General features: G+C 40.4%; 2 protein-coding genes across 4 annotated transcripts in view; one reads left to right on the forward strand and one right to left on the reverse strand.

Annotated features, from left to right (window-relative positions):
• cep350 (centrosomal protein 350) overlaps positions 1 to 1,097 on the reverse strand; it is a 35,860-nt gene extending 34,763 nt beyond the window's left edge. For both annotated transcript variants that reach the window (XM_087836827.1, XM_087836826.1), the window contains exon 1: positions 736 to 1,097. The gene's annotated coding sequence lies outside the window, so the exon portion shown is untranslated. The remainder of the gene's footprint in view (positions 1 to 735) is intronic.
• A 443-nt stretch (positions 1,098 to 1,540) lies between these two features.
• On the forward strand, positions 1,541 to 16,423 carry LOC148095947 (uncharacterized). 2 transcript variants are annotated; one of them, XM_087836124.1, is made up of 4 exons: positions 1,541 to 1,658; positions 2,924 to 3,017; positions 15,665 to 16,215; positions 16,334 to 16,423. In XM_087836124.1, exons 3-4 carry the CDS (start codon positions 15,698 to 15,700, stop codon positions 16,347 to 16,349), a joined length of 534 nt encoding a protein of 177 aa, XP_087692250.1. In that variant the 5' UTR covers positions 1,541 to 1,658; positions 2,924 to 3,017; positions 15,665 to 15,697; the 3' UTR covers positions 16,350 to 16,423. The 2 variants fall into 2 exon arrangements, with proteins under 2 accessions (XP_087692250.1, XP_087692249.1); XM_087836123.1 differs by lacking the exon at positions 1,541 to 1,658 and adding an exon at positions 2,484 to 2,596.
• The last annotated feature ends 293 nt before the right edge of the window (positions 16,424 to 16,716 follow it).

Here is a 16,716-nt window from a genome sequence, read left to right on the forward strand (position 1 = left end):
GTGCAAAAGGTTACTTAACAGCACCTCAGTCGTTCAGCAAGGAGGAAATAATTGGCCATCTTCTACTTTACATGAGCTCTATTGACTTAACCGTAAATCATCAGGACTCGATCTTAGTTGTGTTTTTGGTTTCTTTAGAGCCACCTGGAGTTGCATTAATGCCGCCGAATACGGCGCCGATAAGTTTACCTTAGCTTCAAATAAAAATATCATCTAGTTGTAAAACGCCGAGTGCCCAAAATAGACGAATTCAGACTGAGCGCATCCGGAGATATTCAAACGGTATCTGTAGTCAGTATTAACAGCACCCCTATTATTATCGATTCTGTTAAACAATAACTATGCGAAACAGGAAGTGATAGTAATGTTAAAAACATTTAAACTGTTCTGTCAAAGAATATAGCTAACAGTATCCAGGAATTATTCGCTCAAGCAACGGGGCAACAAAACTAATTTATATCTCGTATTGGGTGTTAACTTAGAACCCAGGGTATTACGGATTTTTCATAATTATTGTTTTTCATAATAACTATGTTAAGTTGTCCAATATACTCTGCGTGCGCTCAAAAATCACGTTTGTAACTCCGTCTGACTTAAAGATGAGGTACCGCGTAATGTCTTCGGTCCAGTGAATAGTCGGAGCCCCAACTCGAAAGAGTGAATAATAACGCTAGCTGACTAGAAAATCATGACTGTACTTGGCTATTCCAGTTTTAGGAGAGTAATAATATGTACCTTAAGTGAAACAATCCGGTGTGTCTAGATGTCCGCATTTATGTCGATATCCTCATGATAAGAAAATCCAAAGTTCTCCGGGCGACTTCTTCAGTTTCGTTCAGCTGTATGTTTGCTAACGTTAGCATCAGCTAACGATGTGGAAAACCAGTGTCAGTTAGCAGTTTTGCCAACTAAGCCAGCAACTTTTTTCTACATTCACCCATCGCCTCAGAGTTAGTCCAGAGAACAACGTCTCCCGTGTTTCGCTGTGAGATTCCTTCAAAGAAATGTCGCCACCCGCCTCCGAGGTCGCCTTTCCCGGGTTACTATGATGATGTTTCTCAACAGTGAAACTGGAGTATCCAGGACGTGTAGGTAACTGAGACACCGAAATCTCGCGAGAATTCAAACACGAGAAACACCGGTAAAAGCCCACCTCCGCTCCCATGGCAGCAGTAATAATAATAATTATAATAATAATGATTAGAAACATACCTGATATACTTGAAGCGTCTGAAACTTAATTTAATGAACCAGTTTGATTATATTAAATCATAAAGTCTAAAAAGCAGCTGTACAAAAAACCCAGATTAATTCACAGAATAACGAAGAAAAACTGAAATCTGAAATGTATTTTCTAAAAATGCTTTAAAAAATGAAATAAAAACATATCCGAGAATCGAAGGGCATTAAAACCAGAAAAGACTTCTTAACTCAAGTTATTTTTGCCTATGTGAAGCTGGACGACACTGCGTCAAGAGTTCAATGAACTTCACCAACATATCAAAGAAAATATTGTTTTTTACTTGTTCCAGAATTATGTGGTCAAAATGAGCAGCTGGAGAGAATGGAGACAGACTGTGGGAGGCAGCTGAGGCTAAATGTGTGTGTACAGATCAGACAGACTGCACACACAATAAAAGGGCCAGCGACTGTTTCAGGTACACAGCTCTACATGAAGTATCCAAAGGTGTACTCAAAATGGTAAGATGTGTACCTAATAATTTAATCACAGTCAAAGCATGCTGGCAACACATTTCGAGGGTATATGTGTGTATTTTCTTTATTTCTGCTTTTAATGTGTACATTACATCAACAAGCCAAATAAAGATTTTATTTATTTATTTATTCAGATTAAATTTAAAATAGTTATTTGTTGAAACGCAGTAAAATATTGTGCATTACTGTAGCAGGATGGGCAGAAATCTTTACAGTGACGTCGGGTTAACCACTTTTTACTCATTACCAGACAAAATAAGAGAAAAAGTCTTTGAAAGTTTTTGTAATTTGTAACAAATTTCCCACGCGTGGGACTAATAAAGGTTATCTTATCTTATCTTATCTTATCTTATCTTATCTTATCTTATCTTATCTTATCTTATCTTACGTCGGATTACATCCTGCAAAACTAACCTCAAGCACTCAGTTTTATTGTGTTGATTCGCCTGTTTGCACAAGTGTGACAATAGATGTATTGAAAAGACCAGGTACTCCCTGAGGCTTCAATCTTGGCATATAGGCTACACCCATGAATATTTCAAAGTTTCCTGAACAGCTAGTCAAGCCGCACAGCACGGCATGAAGGATAACGCTCAACATATGTGCGATTACTGCCCCCTTGCGGCTCGATTGTGTATTGCACACAGATATAACCTGCTGGTTGCATGGCGTCACCGTGGATGCTCCACTTATTCAAGAAGTTACCTCAGCCCACTTACCTTACGTTCAGCTCGTTTAATTCACTTTCCCCCCTTTTCCCCCCTCGATTGATTTTTATTGTACGCCACTCAGACTTGGCGATTGGTCTCTATGACAACAAATGAAGTGCGCCGAGAAAACTGGACAGAATAGTTTGATGATCTGTTCCCGGTGTTAACAGGTGAGTCATAAATATAAAACAACTGTGCAGCAGAGATTGCCATGAAGGTAGAGATTCAGGTTTCCAGGTTATGGCTGCTCGTTAGACAAAACAGAAAGCAACAAGTAAGCAGCCGTGCTTAATAACAGATTACGAGAACATTTTCTTATTGAAGTAAACAAATTGTCTAAATGCTTTAATTAACATATGGAATATTTAGTATTTTCAGTAAAGATTTGCAGCTGCCAGCTGCTCCATTTCCCCGGATACCCTCTCGGCAAATAACCCGACACAGTCTCTCGCTCTTTCTCTCTCTCTCTCCTTCTCAGTCTCTCTTTCTCCGGGCAGGCAGGATAGGACGTCGGACGTGGTCGTGTCTGCTGCTACATTTTCATTTTGTCTTGAAAGGTGAACGAAATGGAAAGGAGTTGTTTCTTTGTAGGTAAGGAATCCGGCGTTTTTCCTCGTCAAACAGGTGTTTCGCGACTGTATTCAGCTTGTAGCCTGAACCTTTTGTTGGCAGATGTTTGTGAAAACCAAAAAGAAAGGGAGCAGAAATCCCAAATGAGGAATATCTTATTCACTGATGCTGATTAATAGCAGATAAATCGTGGATTGTGAAGGTGTTATGTGATGTGACTTGAAAGTAGATTTCATTTGCTGATTGGATCTCGGCTAATTAAAGTATATACTACAATTCAACATAAATTAACTTTAAAAATATTTTTGTGTGTTTATATATTACATGAACGTGATATGCTGTATGTCTTTTTCTTTTCTATAGTTCTTTTTTGGCAGGAAGCTGTTTTTCAAGTCCACTCCCTTTGCCATGTTTGCATACATATCATTCAACGACATTATCCAATTAGCAGCGCGCTAAGACCATTACAGAGCCCCAATCACTCTTCACTGTGGCTTTTACCAGTGTAACAGATTGACAGGACAGTGGAGTGAGTCATTAGAGTCACAGGGATGCAACAAGATTCAATTCAGAGTGCCAGCGTAGTTGTCAGTATTAGGAACATGTGGAAGCAGGCTTTAGCCAGGTCCTGCTAATAATTTAGTGGACTTACACCAGATAATGATAAAAAAAATTCTAGGAAAGAGACTCTCTCTCTCGCTCAGTCTCAGAGGCTGTGGGAAAACAGCCATCATTACCTCAAGGAGGAGGAATTAATTAAAGTAGAGAAAATCGAGAACACATTTGCTGCAGTGAAAGTGTGTCTGGCATGTTGTTCCTCAGGTTTTACCTTCATGTAATTTACTTTCATCAATCACTCCTTTCGCTGCCATGTGTTTCTTTGACTTGAGACTTTGGGGATGTTTGTCATCATCTTCTAGAAAGAAGAACCCGTGTCGAGACCTGTTGCAGAACAGTCAGATAAACTAATCCCATCAGTCTGTTTTCTAATGTAACTGGAGTTTCACAGCGGAGGAAGAGGCAACCTGAATAATCAGTGTGTGTATTTTAAATGACAAGCTGCCGGCTAACACTGTGCCATCTTCTTCACTTGAAAGATGTCTTTGTCGTGAGCCAGTGACAGTTATTTCTCCCATTGCTGCCCAGTACAGCAGGCAAGGTCATAACCTTTAATTAGAACTGATCCAATTATTTTATTCAGACAAGAAGTTGCTTAAATCAATTCTCTCAATTGTCTTCCTAAATAGTTCCATCATGACACTTGTCAATTTCCTTTAACTGGACGACGTTAATCCTTTCTTGTCAACAGCTCTGATTGTCCTGATTGAATAACACCGCTCTACTACGGGGTGTAAATTGGTTTTCTTGGTGTATAAATTAGTGCCTGTGATCAGCACGAAACTGAACCTAATGAAACCTCTTGAACCCATTTTTACAAGACGAGCTGTGTGTGTATTTTACCACCTGCTTCACATTTCCTGTGATTCATCTTAAGTATTTTTTTATATTATTATTTTAAAGAACAGCGTAACCAGAGAAGGTTGCTGTTAATGCTGCTCTCGTAGGCGGGTCTCTAACGGTAATGAATGTTTAATCTCTAGACTAGGATTTTACCTCTTTAAATACAGCGAAATGAAAACGAATGGCAAAGACACGCAAGTGAAGAATGTCTCTGATCAAGTGTACTGAAAAAAAAGAACGAGACTCTTAGTCGGCTATAAAATTCTGAGCAAGGAATGATTGGTTGGAATTAAATCTGAGATACTGCCGATAAAACATCCGTTCACCTTGGACAAAAGAACAGCTCGAAACAGGAAAAATAAAACTATGATTTGAGGCTCTCTCTTCAGATTGTCCCTGCTCCAGAGGCCGGCGACTCAGAATTGGTTCAGACACTGCTCGCTTTGTGTTTGAACCACTCGTGCACCGTGTTTGGGTCCTGTTTATAGTACATACACTAATGTGGTTCTTCACTCTGATAAACACCAACATAAAGCCGATGTACTTTTCATTCCGATACGCCCAAATGTGACCAGTTTCCAGTAGTGAGTCCCATTTTCTCCAGCAGAGACAAACAAGTGTTTCTGGCAATAAATCCATAAACTGTATTGATTTAATTTCATCCCAAAGTTCAGAGTGTTGCAGCTTGTTTATGAATCGGAGGGACGCAGATTTTTCCACGTTTAATTTATATTTTTGTTTCGAATGGCTGCACATCTTCTTCTTGTGGATCCATTTTTGCAGAGGCTAAATGTCAGCAGTGTTAGCGCCGTGTGCTCTTTGTGGACAATTGTGCACACAGCGATATTGTGCAGCAGACTGTTCCTAATAAAAGGGCGGATTATGGGATGCAAACCTTTTAAAATGATTTGCAAAACATTTCAGAGTAAATTCCATCAAAGCTTTTTATCTAGTGTGCAACTGTAAACCAGCGACGCTGCAGATCCCTGTGTTTATACCAAAAGCAGCGACTTGTTTCGCTCCATACGCTGCCTGCTGTAAAATATGATTTACCTGTAACGGTGAGGCGCTATGTTTATAGCTTTCTGTGATTTTATAAGGCCTGGGGCTCTGGGTTTTCTCACGGTGGTCCCGCACAGACATAGATGACAAAGAAGTGTAATCTTTCATGACCTCTCTGCATCGAAACATCATGAAAGATGGATATTTCCTCTTGTGATCGTTTGTTGCTTCATTAATTCATAAATACATTATTAAATAAAGTTGGCAGTTTTTTTAGATTCTAATATTCCAGCCTTTGCTCTGCTCCCTGAAGCCTCTGAACCTCCCAGTGATTAGAGCACAAGTGTGAAGTGTTCCTATTAGTGATCATTACTGATCTAAAGGGTCACTATTGCATAACGGTCTTTGCTAGAAGGTCATGATAGCAATAGGATCCCTCTGAGAAGCATCTTTTCATCTTCTAATGGCTCTGTGCTGTGGAATATGTGGCTTCGGTAAAAGACATAAAACATGATCTAAAAGAATATGATTTACTTTTAGAGTCTGCGTGCATATCGAAAGTCTAATCTAAAGAATAATACTGAAACGGATCCACAAATACAGTTACCCTGGGTGCTGTCAAATGTCCCTGACTCTGGTTTCCCACAATTTGATCTATTCTAACCGAGGTCATTTGGTGTTTATGGCCCAATACTTACAGAATGAAAGCATGAAACTTTAATGAACCCTGCAGGAAAACCGGGCCGTTACTATTGCAGAATAACACATCATATTGGTAGAATGAAGCAAAGAAACGTGGAATAAAAATACAATTAAACTCAATGGATGCATGAAATAAATGGCAAGTAGAGCACCGTGCAGACTCGGAGTAGTAAATATTAAATGGAGGCAGCTGAAGGACAAACATAACGGCGCAGACAGCACATGAAACAAAAGGGAATACGTGCAGGACTTGGTCAACACGAGAGCAAAAAAGATCAGAAAGGACCAGAAAGTAATGGATTTTATTTCCAATAAGTCCACAGAAGGCGCTGCATGACAAAAAGAAAAAGAAAAAACCATCATTACATACCTTTCATTTTTTTCCCAAATACAGAGGAGCTGAATTAATGATGCAGAGACAACAATAGAGGCAGAGGGACGTTTCTGTGGGTGTGAGTTGAGTTGGCAAAGCACAGTGGAAAAAGTTTATCTCGTTTACATATTATCTGGCCTCCTCTGTTATTGTGGCCTCAGCTGGAAACTGTGCATTAGTTTCATAAGTTTTAAAGGCGGACAATATTCTGCCCGTCACACTGAACGTTTGCACGTTTTGCTCGCTAAACTGTACCACAGCGTGTTACCGAAAGCTGTAAATCTAATATGTAAATGTTGGCACTGCCGAATGCACTCAGTATAATTTAGTGCAATAATATGCAGTGACTGTATTTCAGATAGAGCAGCTGTTCAAAGTCTAGCTGAGACTGAGGAAATTAGACTTCTGACGCAGTACTTTCAGTGTGCACTTTTCTGCAGCTCATGCAGGATTTAAGTGTCAGAATTTGTCCGTCTTGGCAAATTTCAGCTGGTTTTTGTTCTTCTAGTGTAAATCCAATAAAATGTTTTGTTTGCACGTGAAATATTATTGCCAACTGGGGCCACTGCTGGTGGCTTTTATCTCCTTGTGGAGTTTTCCTCTGGCGTTGTAGTTTTATTTAATCTCATTCCCCTTTTGTACTCTCAACGCTTCCCTTAAGCTTTCTCAACACTGACGCTGAATATCCTGAACCTTAACTACCAACAAGATGGTTATTTTCAGCTGGCTGAAGTGTTGCCACTGATTTTTCCCTCAAACATACTGCCCATTAGTTTCAGATGACATAACGCTTCCTGAAGCATGTTTAGTTTGGCCGCTTACCAGGCTGACACTCCGGCTGGGTGGAAGGATACGGTGAAATATGAGGTGCAATGAGGCAGTTGTGTCGGCTAATGGGGGCAGCAGGTGTGAGAAGGCTTCTCGCCTGCCTCAGCCTCTCCTTCACTCCTCATTATGAACCTGGAAACACCTGGCTTTCCAGCGAAGACCGTAAAAACAGTTTGGCCCCTGTAACAAGTTCATTCAGTTTCAGTGAAATGTGATGGACCGAGCAGTGAAGGAAACTTAGGCACAGGTTAAAGTCCAAAAAAATGATTTTTTATTTAACCCAAAAAACATAATTGGTTAAATCATGCAAAAAGAATCAAAATCTTGGGCCCATGAAAGAGGTCAAAATAACAAAACTCAAAGTTGACAACACTACTGATAACTCAAACAAACTGACCTAACTTAACGAGGCAAAGGGGAAACTTAAATAGTGGCTGATCAGCCCACAAAAACAGGAGAAGGGGTAAAACACACAAAACCTAACTAAACCTAACATAATGAACTCCAATTCCCCCCCATGGTCCCGAGTTATGGCATGAACCAATTTGCAGTCTTCCTTTAAAGCTGGCTCCGCCCCCTTTTCCACCTCTTGGCTCCTTAATCAAGGGACTGGAGCAGCTGCAACTGAGGTAACTCAGAAAACAAAAGATTAATCACACATAACAGTGTAAACTAAAATGTGCGCACTTATTTTAGAATACAGTGTCATGTGGATATGTGAATTAACTCTAAACCAAAACCAGTTATTTATTGTCCTGTAAATTAATTCCTATATTTAAAGAAAGACAAATGTGAATGCGATGTTACTTATAAGCCTCTACACTAACATGGTGGGTATTACCACTGTGTGGCTGTAAGTGCAGCCATCACATGAAAACTAACATTTTCTTTTTTTTTTTTAATCTGACGCTAAGTGACCAAGAAGTCATCAAAGGCTGTGAACAACAGATTAGCTGTTCATGAAAAAATCCTGATTATGGGAGTGAAAGCTCAGAGTACAGCCGGTCGACGACCACCTTTTAAAAGCTAATTTGAAGGATTATATGAACACAATCAACTTTCCTGGCTGTAAGGTTTTGATAATTGTGAGGGGGAGCCACAGTGCAGCGGAGCCTTGATGTTTAAGTATGAATTGCAGTGTAGGTGTTTTCTAAAGCTTTGTGGTCTTTGCCTGTCTTTGGGTTGGTGGCATTTTTCTGTAACAATGGTCCTAATGATGGTTACATTACAGAGCTGGCTTACATAAATGTTTCTTACAAGTCCAGCTTGTTTTTTGTTTTTTCCCCTGATGATATAAAAGCAGGGAAAATTTCATGGATGGAAACAAATGAATCCCTCTTAATTTTATTTCTGTCATCAATCTTCATTCTGACTTCTTATGGCAAATGGCAAATGGCAAATGGCCTGTATTTGTATAGCGCTTTTACTAGTCCCGCCTAGGGACCCCAAAGCGCTTTTACACGTCCAGTCATCCACCCATTCACTCTCACATTCACACACTGGTGGAGGCAAGCTACAGTTGTAGCCACAGCTGCCCTGGGGCAGACTGACAGACTTCTTATGACAGCTTTAAATGGCAGGGTGACATTTTAGGAGCCATTTGGCTCGACCTCGAGCAGCCGATTAGCTTAGATTAACATAAAACTGGATTCAAGCAGCTAAGCTAACTATCCAAACATCACAAAGCCTCTTCCTATGAATATCTGTAAGCAACAATGGGAAAACATTAATTAATAATCAATTAATTAATCAAAGTGGAATAACTTGTGTACCTTAGCAGCCCAGGGTAGCCATTTCCCCCTGGTGGGCTGTGCAGGTACTGCAGACACTCAGTAATAACAGAAATTCAGTTTAAATTCATTACTGTGCAGCTACATATTAATGCATTTATTCATATAAACAATCAGTTCAAACTACTAATAGGAGGTGGTTAATTTGTGATTACTGCTCTTGTTTTGAAGTTTGTGTCGTAGTGACGCGTGGGTCACATTTCCTGTATCACTTTACATGAGTAGTATTAACAATTTACAGCCAACAGCCTGTGTTGTTGATGTTTGGGGGTTTTTTTTAACAAACATTTTGATTTTTTATTCTCTTTTTTGATTAGAGTAAACATTTTAGATCGTGTGGGCCCCGTGGGATTTTTAGTTGGTTTTTTTTACGTGGGATCTACTCCGAGTCTTCAGAATTCCTGAAATTGTGAATGACTGCTGTGCGGATACTTGGAAGTTTACTTGTTTCTTTTAAAAAAGAAAGAAAAAAAGAGCCCATTAACAGCCTAATAAGACACTGATGGGTATTGATTAAACGTATATCAATATCAAAATATACCTTTAAAATAGATCACAGGTGTCAATCTCCAGGCCTCGAGGGCCGGTGTCCTGCAGGTTTTAAACGTGTCCTTGATCCAACACAGCTGATTCAAATGGCTAAATGACTCCTCAACATGTCTTGTGCTGTGTCCCAATTCGGGGTATGCACGCTTGAAGTACGCACACTACGCGTACTACGTACGGTGCGTACTATAAGTACGAGAAGTGCGGAAGTGAGAGGCTTGTGAAATGGGACGGTATATGCTTCGTCGCGCTGTTCAGGTTGCCTAGCAACCATGATACTAACCGCGAGACACGTTACATACAGCTTTGTTTGACAGAAATGAAGGAGAAAAATGTTTTGTTGGTCAATCATTTTTGTCATGACATCACTTTGATTAGTTGAGTATCTGAGGCTGAAACCACAGGACTGTAAAACATGATTCAAGGGCTTCATTTCTGTACTGAACAGTCATTTAAGATTAGCTAGTAAATAATAATTAGTTAATGTTGTTCATGAGACTAAAGTCATCTCACTATGGTAATGTAAATATAATATGGCCAATATTATAGTATTGTCAGATTATTATGAATGAATAATATATATTATATATATATATATATATATATATATAATCTATATCACTGACTGTCAGCTTGTTGTGTTTGTGGATATATGACTGACTTTAATTATCCATAAAATCATCAGATTCTCTGTAAGATTAAGGTCGACTATATATATATTTAGAAGTAGAGGCTTTAAAACCAAGTTAATGCTGAAAGTACAAACATCACTAGTGTCACATAACTTTGCCGACATGTGGCCAACAGCAATGTTTTAATGTTCTTCGTTATTAAACATTCGCACATGAATAAGTGACGTCATATTCAGTACTTACTTTTGACAGTTCACTCTTGGCCGCTCCCTTCTGCCGTATTTTGCGGCAAAATTATCCACACCCACCGCAGCGCTATGAATTGTGGGATATATGGGACCACGAAGCGTGCACCGGACCACGCTTGATATTTGGGGAAATTGACGGCGCATTTGGAGTATGCATTTCAAGTACACTTCGAATTGGGACAGCCGTCGTCGCGTGGCGGTGACGTAACCGCACTTAAAATGCGTACTTCAAGCGTGCAGACCCCGAATTGGGACACAGCATTGAAGTTCTCCAGAGGCCTGGTAATGAACTGATCATGTGATTCAGGTGTGTTGACCCAGTGTGAGATCTAAAACCTGCAGGACGACGGCCTCGAGGCCTGGAGTTCGACACCCCTGAAATAGATACGACGTGGTGTCAGCCTGTTCATGTAACTCTTCACAGTATAAGACTTATTTTTCCAGTTTTTGTTCAATACATTTAAATCGAACTCAAACTACTTTAGAGCAGTGCAAAGGCACTAAGGGGATTATTTAGGGTGTCCTACTCATATCTGTATTTTTTATTGATGTTTTAAAATCTCATTGTATCTGTATTGTATCTTGTAAAAGCAGATGGTTGGTGCCCATAAAAAAGTCACTTTAGAGCTGGATAACCTGCAGCTCAAAAACAGATAGACAAATATGGTGTAAATGGCCTCACGGAGCAGTAGATAGGCACTCACTGTTTGGTGATAAGACCTGGATTGACTTAAGGTAGCTTTGTGCTTTGGAAATGTAAAGTCAATGTTTATTGTCATATATTTCTTGCCATCGTCATATAGCTCTCACTTTTTGGGAGCTGCTTTTTTGCACTCTAGTATAAAGTATATTTATCTTTTAAAAAAAACATTTTTGATGTCTTGTAAGTGTTTTTAGATTTTATTTGATTATGAGCAACCACAAAAACAGTGCAAGTTTTTGTTTTGTTGCATTTTCTTATTAATGTTGCTGTGAAACGTCACAGAGTATCATGCTCAGTTCTAATTGTCTCAGTGCGAGCATCTGCATAAATGATCTTGCTGTGTGGGCAATCCTGTTCAACCAGTGTGAAAACATAATTTGCTAAATGGATTCTGTAACCAGCAGATCAATGACAGTTCTCCTGCCATATCTAAGACCTCTCCCTACCTGGAACTACACAATGGACAATAGTCTGCATAAGCAACTTCATATATTTGTGTATATACATCATGTCATTTGGCTAAGATGGGATGACTTTGCACTAACTGCTTTCTTTCTGTTTTCTTTCTGTGTCAAAGGCTCCGTTTATATTTATTAAGCACTTTACCTTCGTTCCCATCAGTTTCACCGTTTCAGAGCTCCAGCTTTGCTATTATACATCATTAACTCCACAAGGAGCAGAAAATTGAAGATGTTAGATGTTACAAGCACCGTGAGTCAGAAACTATAAAAAAAACATGCCCGACTGTGTGCTTTAAAAAGAAAAGCTGTTAATGTGTGCTAAAGGCATTGATTGATAATTGATAGGTCTTGCCAATCAATAAAGACCTGCAGGAATTTGATTTGATTGTGAAACAGCACTTCCTTTCTGTTGTGTGTTTTTACTGAGAGACTGAGAGAGGAGGATGAGCAGCAGCATTGTGGTTTAAAGATGCTCTGGTACGTGACAGTTAGTGTAAGAATTGAACATTGTTACCGATTCTACGTAGTTATAACTGTAACGTGACATGTCATCAGCTCTTCCTTTGATTATGTTGCCAGATCAAAACACTTTTGATCATCGGGAGTCGTTGCGTTTTGCGTTGCAATAAGTTGCACTAGATTTCATCCTGTTCAACAAATAGTCTCGGTTCAGATCCACCGCTCTGTTGAAGCCCAAGTTTTCCACAGAAGAGCTCAAGTGCCTCTTCAGTTTGCTTGGCAACATTAACAAACCCCCTGCCACAGATTGCTTGGGCTCCCCTGGTCTGGCTGAAGCCACAACACATTTGACCTCAGCAGACAGTGTTGACCTGTGGTCTGCTGCCACACCAAAATACAGTGCTGTGCAAAAGTCTTGACTCACCTGGAAAGTATCTGATGGCAGTGGTTTTTTTAGCATGACAGTGATCCCAAACACACTGTCATGGATTGGCCTCCCCAGAGCACGTGGATCTCAACATTACTGAAGCAGTATGGGATCATTTTTAAGAGGTAGCCAATGTTCAAAGAGCTTTGAATGTCCTTCAGGAAGCCCGGGGAACTGTTGCTGAAGACAAGAAGGCTGCTTTCATAGAGTTCATGCAATGCTGAAGAAGAAAGGTGGTCATACCAAACACTGACTTTCAGGCTCCTTAGAATATTTTAAACTCTGCTTTTTATTTTCCTTATTTACTGTATTTCCATGTATGTTTGCACATTAATATAAATCGCTGCTCCATGTCACAATTTTCCAAGCGAAATGTAAAGAAAAGAGAGGAGACTTAACACTTTTGCACAGTATAATATAAGCCAGAAGTCAGGTGTGTCATGCCATTTGATTTACATTTGGTACACACAGCACCTGCCATCACTCATGTCAAGCATAGCTCATTATATTTAGATGCACACAGCACAACTATAGATTGAGCCCACATTGTTTTTTACCAGAGTTTCTCATTTCTCTAGTGGCTGTTTTGCAGTGCTGGCACCCCTCCCCCCCCGCAATTTCTGTTATAATAATAATAATAATGGATTGCATTTATAAAGCGCTTTTCGGGACCCCTCAAAGCACTTTACAATTCCACTATTCATTCACACACTGGTGGAGGCAGCTACAGTTGTAGCCACAGCTGCCACATCGCGCCATCGGCCCCTCTGACCAGCACCAGTAGGCGGTAGGTGAAGTGTCTTGCCCAAGGACACAACGACCGAGACTGTCCGAGCCTTGGCTCGAACCGGCAACCTTCTGATTACAAGACGAACACCCAACTCTTGAGCCACGATCGCCCCAATATTTAATGGTTTTACTCTGAAAAACATCCCTAAACAATTTTTTGGCATATAGAAGTTGCCTCTCTGTTAGATTTTCTTTATTTTGGGGGAACTTTCTATCTATCATTATAATACATAATGTTTGGGTAACGGTCCCAAAGACTCCACACCTGGATTCTCTTGGAAAAGAAAGATGTAAACCAAGTTTTTCTTTTAATGATTTGTTCACTTTGGTTGATTAATTTAATATTTACCAATTTTGGGACAGCAAATAGAGTTGTAAACATCAGTACTTTATTTCCTTTTAAAGTTGATTAATATATAAGCTAAAAGTGGAATAATGACAAACAAGCTACAGCAGACGATATCTGAAAAATTTCCTCCAAAGGGAAACATCTGGCTCTTACTAAAATTTCCTAAAGGGGACACAAAGGGGAGCAGTAAAGTGGGATTTAAAATAAAATAAAATTAGCTAAAAGACTGTAAGAGAGAGAGTATATTGTAAGACTTTGTAACAGTGCAGCTAAACAGCATTTGCTGACCCACTTCCATAATCTCTTGCTGAGTGGAGACAGTCATCTTTGCCTCAGGAAAAGATAAAAGTTCAATGCTTAGTTTGTTGTATGTTTTGACACATTTCACTTCATGTAACTATATTTTCATTCAGTTTGTGACAACCTTTCATGTGTGGAGGCGTTAGTGGGGACCTCTTAAGGAGATGTAGATTCGTAGCGGAAGTCGTCATCAAATCAAGCCGGCCTAGCAATGTTCAGGTGTTGACCTCAGGCTAATGAATGAGTAAGAATACTGAGGCAGGCTGAACACAGCATAGTTCGTCTCCCCTCTTATCGGCTACACTATGCTCGTTTTACTGAGCAGCAGCTTCACCACACACAGTTATTTAGAAGCTTTCCTCTCAGCGGGGCTGTAAAACCAGCGATCGATCATTTGCCAAACTGAGATGGTGAGGGCTCCAGCGTGAGCTGCAGTAACATAGAGGCTGCGTGATGTACAAGTGAGATGTGCAAGTGCATGACAGGAGAGGATGGGTTGATAAAACTTCTCTCCCTCTCAGTTTTTTCTTCTTAATTGCACAATTAAACACAGCCCTGGCAGCATTATATTACCATTTGTTTTGAAGTCTGTATTATTACAGCTTCTCTAATTGGTTCTGACACTTGGAGGATTGCTGATATTTTAAGTCAGCTGAGGACACTGAGAGCTATTTACCTCAGGAGGTTAGCTGAACAAATGCATAGTTCTACAGTAGCCGGATGTCTTCAGGCTTTTTTACTTGTATTGCCACCCAAACAGCGAGTGTCTGTGTTTCCAGTGGATAGAAGGTAGACGCACAAAGTCTGTTTCAAGAGCATAAACAAAGCCTCCCTTTGTGTCTTTGTTTTACAAAAAATGTTCATATTGTGTGATAGATTCAGCTTTAGAAATACAGTTTTATTCAGAACACATTATACTGTTTATGATCTAGCTGTGGATTAATATTGGAAATAGAAGACGTTAACAGTATGAGAATACTGAGTAGCCAAACGATTGAGCAGCGGTCTCCAACCATTTTTGCGCCACGGACCGGTTTATGCCCGACAATATTTTCACGGACCGGCCTTTAAGGTGTCGCGGATAAATACAACAAAATAAAACTAGTACCGGTACCAAAAAAAAGAAGATTTATTCATAACACACGTGAAAAGACCCAGGAAAACCGAGTAAACGATAAAAACGATAACAAAATAACGCTGAAAACCGATAAAAACCCTGAAAACTATACATTTCACACCTGAGCCTCAACTCTCGCGGACCGGTACCAAACGACTCACGGACCGATACCGGTCCGAGGCCCGGGGGTTGGGGACCGCTGCGATAGACTACCCAAACCTCAGCTTACAGGTTTCCTATCTACATTCAAGTCATGTCCTCATATATCATGAGAAGCCTAATAAGATAGATATTCAAAGATGAAACTTTTTAATCACATTTGTATTTGCTTTCATCTGTAATTAGTGTTCTCACTCCCATATCTGCTGAATATGAGATGCAGACATCTGTTTGATGGTGTCTTTGATATCAGTGATGACTGTGTTCATTCTCTACGTCTCTAACATCTCCTTTCCTGCATTCCTTCTCCTCTCTGTTGCAGCACTATGCTGAGATCCCGAGGCGCTTCCCCACCATGCTGGAAATGGGCTCCTGTTCGGTTAGCTCTCAGTCTCTGACAGGGAACCACAATGCTAGAAGCCCAGGAGGGCCTGACTATCCAGTGGGTGGTTTGGCTGTGGGGGCAATGTGTGGTAGCAGCACCCCCCGGCACCACATCATCCGCCCATCCCCAGCGGACTGCGAGAGCTGGCAGAAGCATCGCACAGGACTGGGTGGAGGGTCAAAGCTGTATCCTGAATCGCACTCCCTCCTGGAGCCCGAAAGCCTCTCAACCAGCTATGACGCCCTCCACCTCTCACACGTGTCGGGCCACGCTCCTCCTTTACACCCGAACCGTCTCGGTCTCACCCTTGATGTGGTTTCCACTTTTGATGTTGGAGTGGGGATGCTTGGGGTGGATGGAGATATGGCAGTCAGTCCTAATGTGATCAAGAGACGTCGGGGTGGACTGATTGAGCAGAGAGACATTGTTAAAGCCCACCAAGCTCATAAGATTCAGAGCACACCTCAGGCGCGACGCAAGGAGTGGGAGTAAGTATAAGGCTGATGATAAGTACACGCTCTTAGATCCCTTTATCTTACCTGCTAAATTACCATGAAGTTGAACTTAAACTTATTAAACTTATTTTCTCCCAATACTGTTCTTCAGAAATCCAGTGCTCTAAAATCCAGAACTCGCATCTGCCTGCAGTTCCTATAAAAGACCACAACCCTTTTTAAAAACACCATTAAAATTGCTACACACATGTTTTGATATGTTCTAGTATACTATGTTGTGGTGTTCCAGCTGGTTTACTTACCTTTGTTGGGACAAAATCCAATCCCCAGAAGATTAGTGGCTAGGTTTCAAAAGTCAGAGAAGCTATAAAGCAGAAACAGATTTAGTGTACTGTAAATTGCAGTTTCTCTTCTTGGTTTTGTAGACTGTGGCACAGCAGGTGTCTATTTATCATTCTGTAAACAGACATGTCAGTCCTCCGGGGACCAAATTTTATTTTGACAGAGCGGGCAAATCTGCTGCAATACTAGTAA

Source organism: Neolamprologus brichardi, chromosome 23 (genome assembly GCF_056152115.1).
Source record: "Neolamprologus brichardi isolate AB-2024 chromosome 23, ASM5615211v1, whole genome shotgun sequence".
In the NCBI taxonomy this organism is placed as follows: Eukaryota; Metazoa; Chordata; class Actinopteri; order Cichliformes; family Cichlidae; genus Neolamprologus; species Neolamprologus brichardi.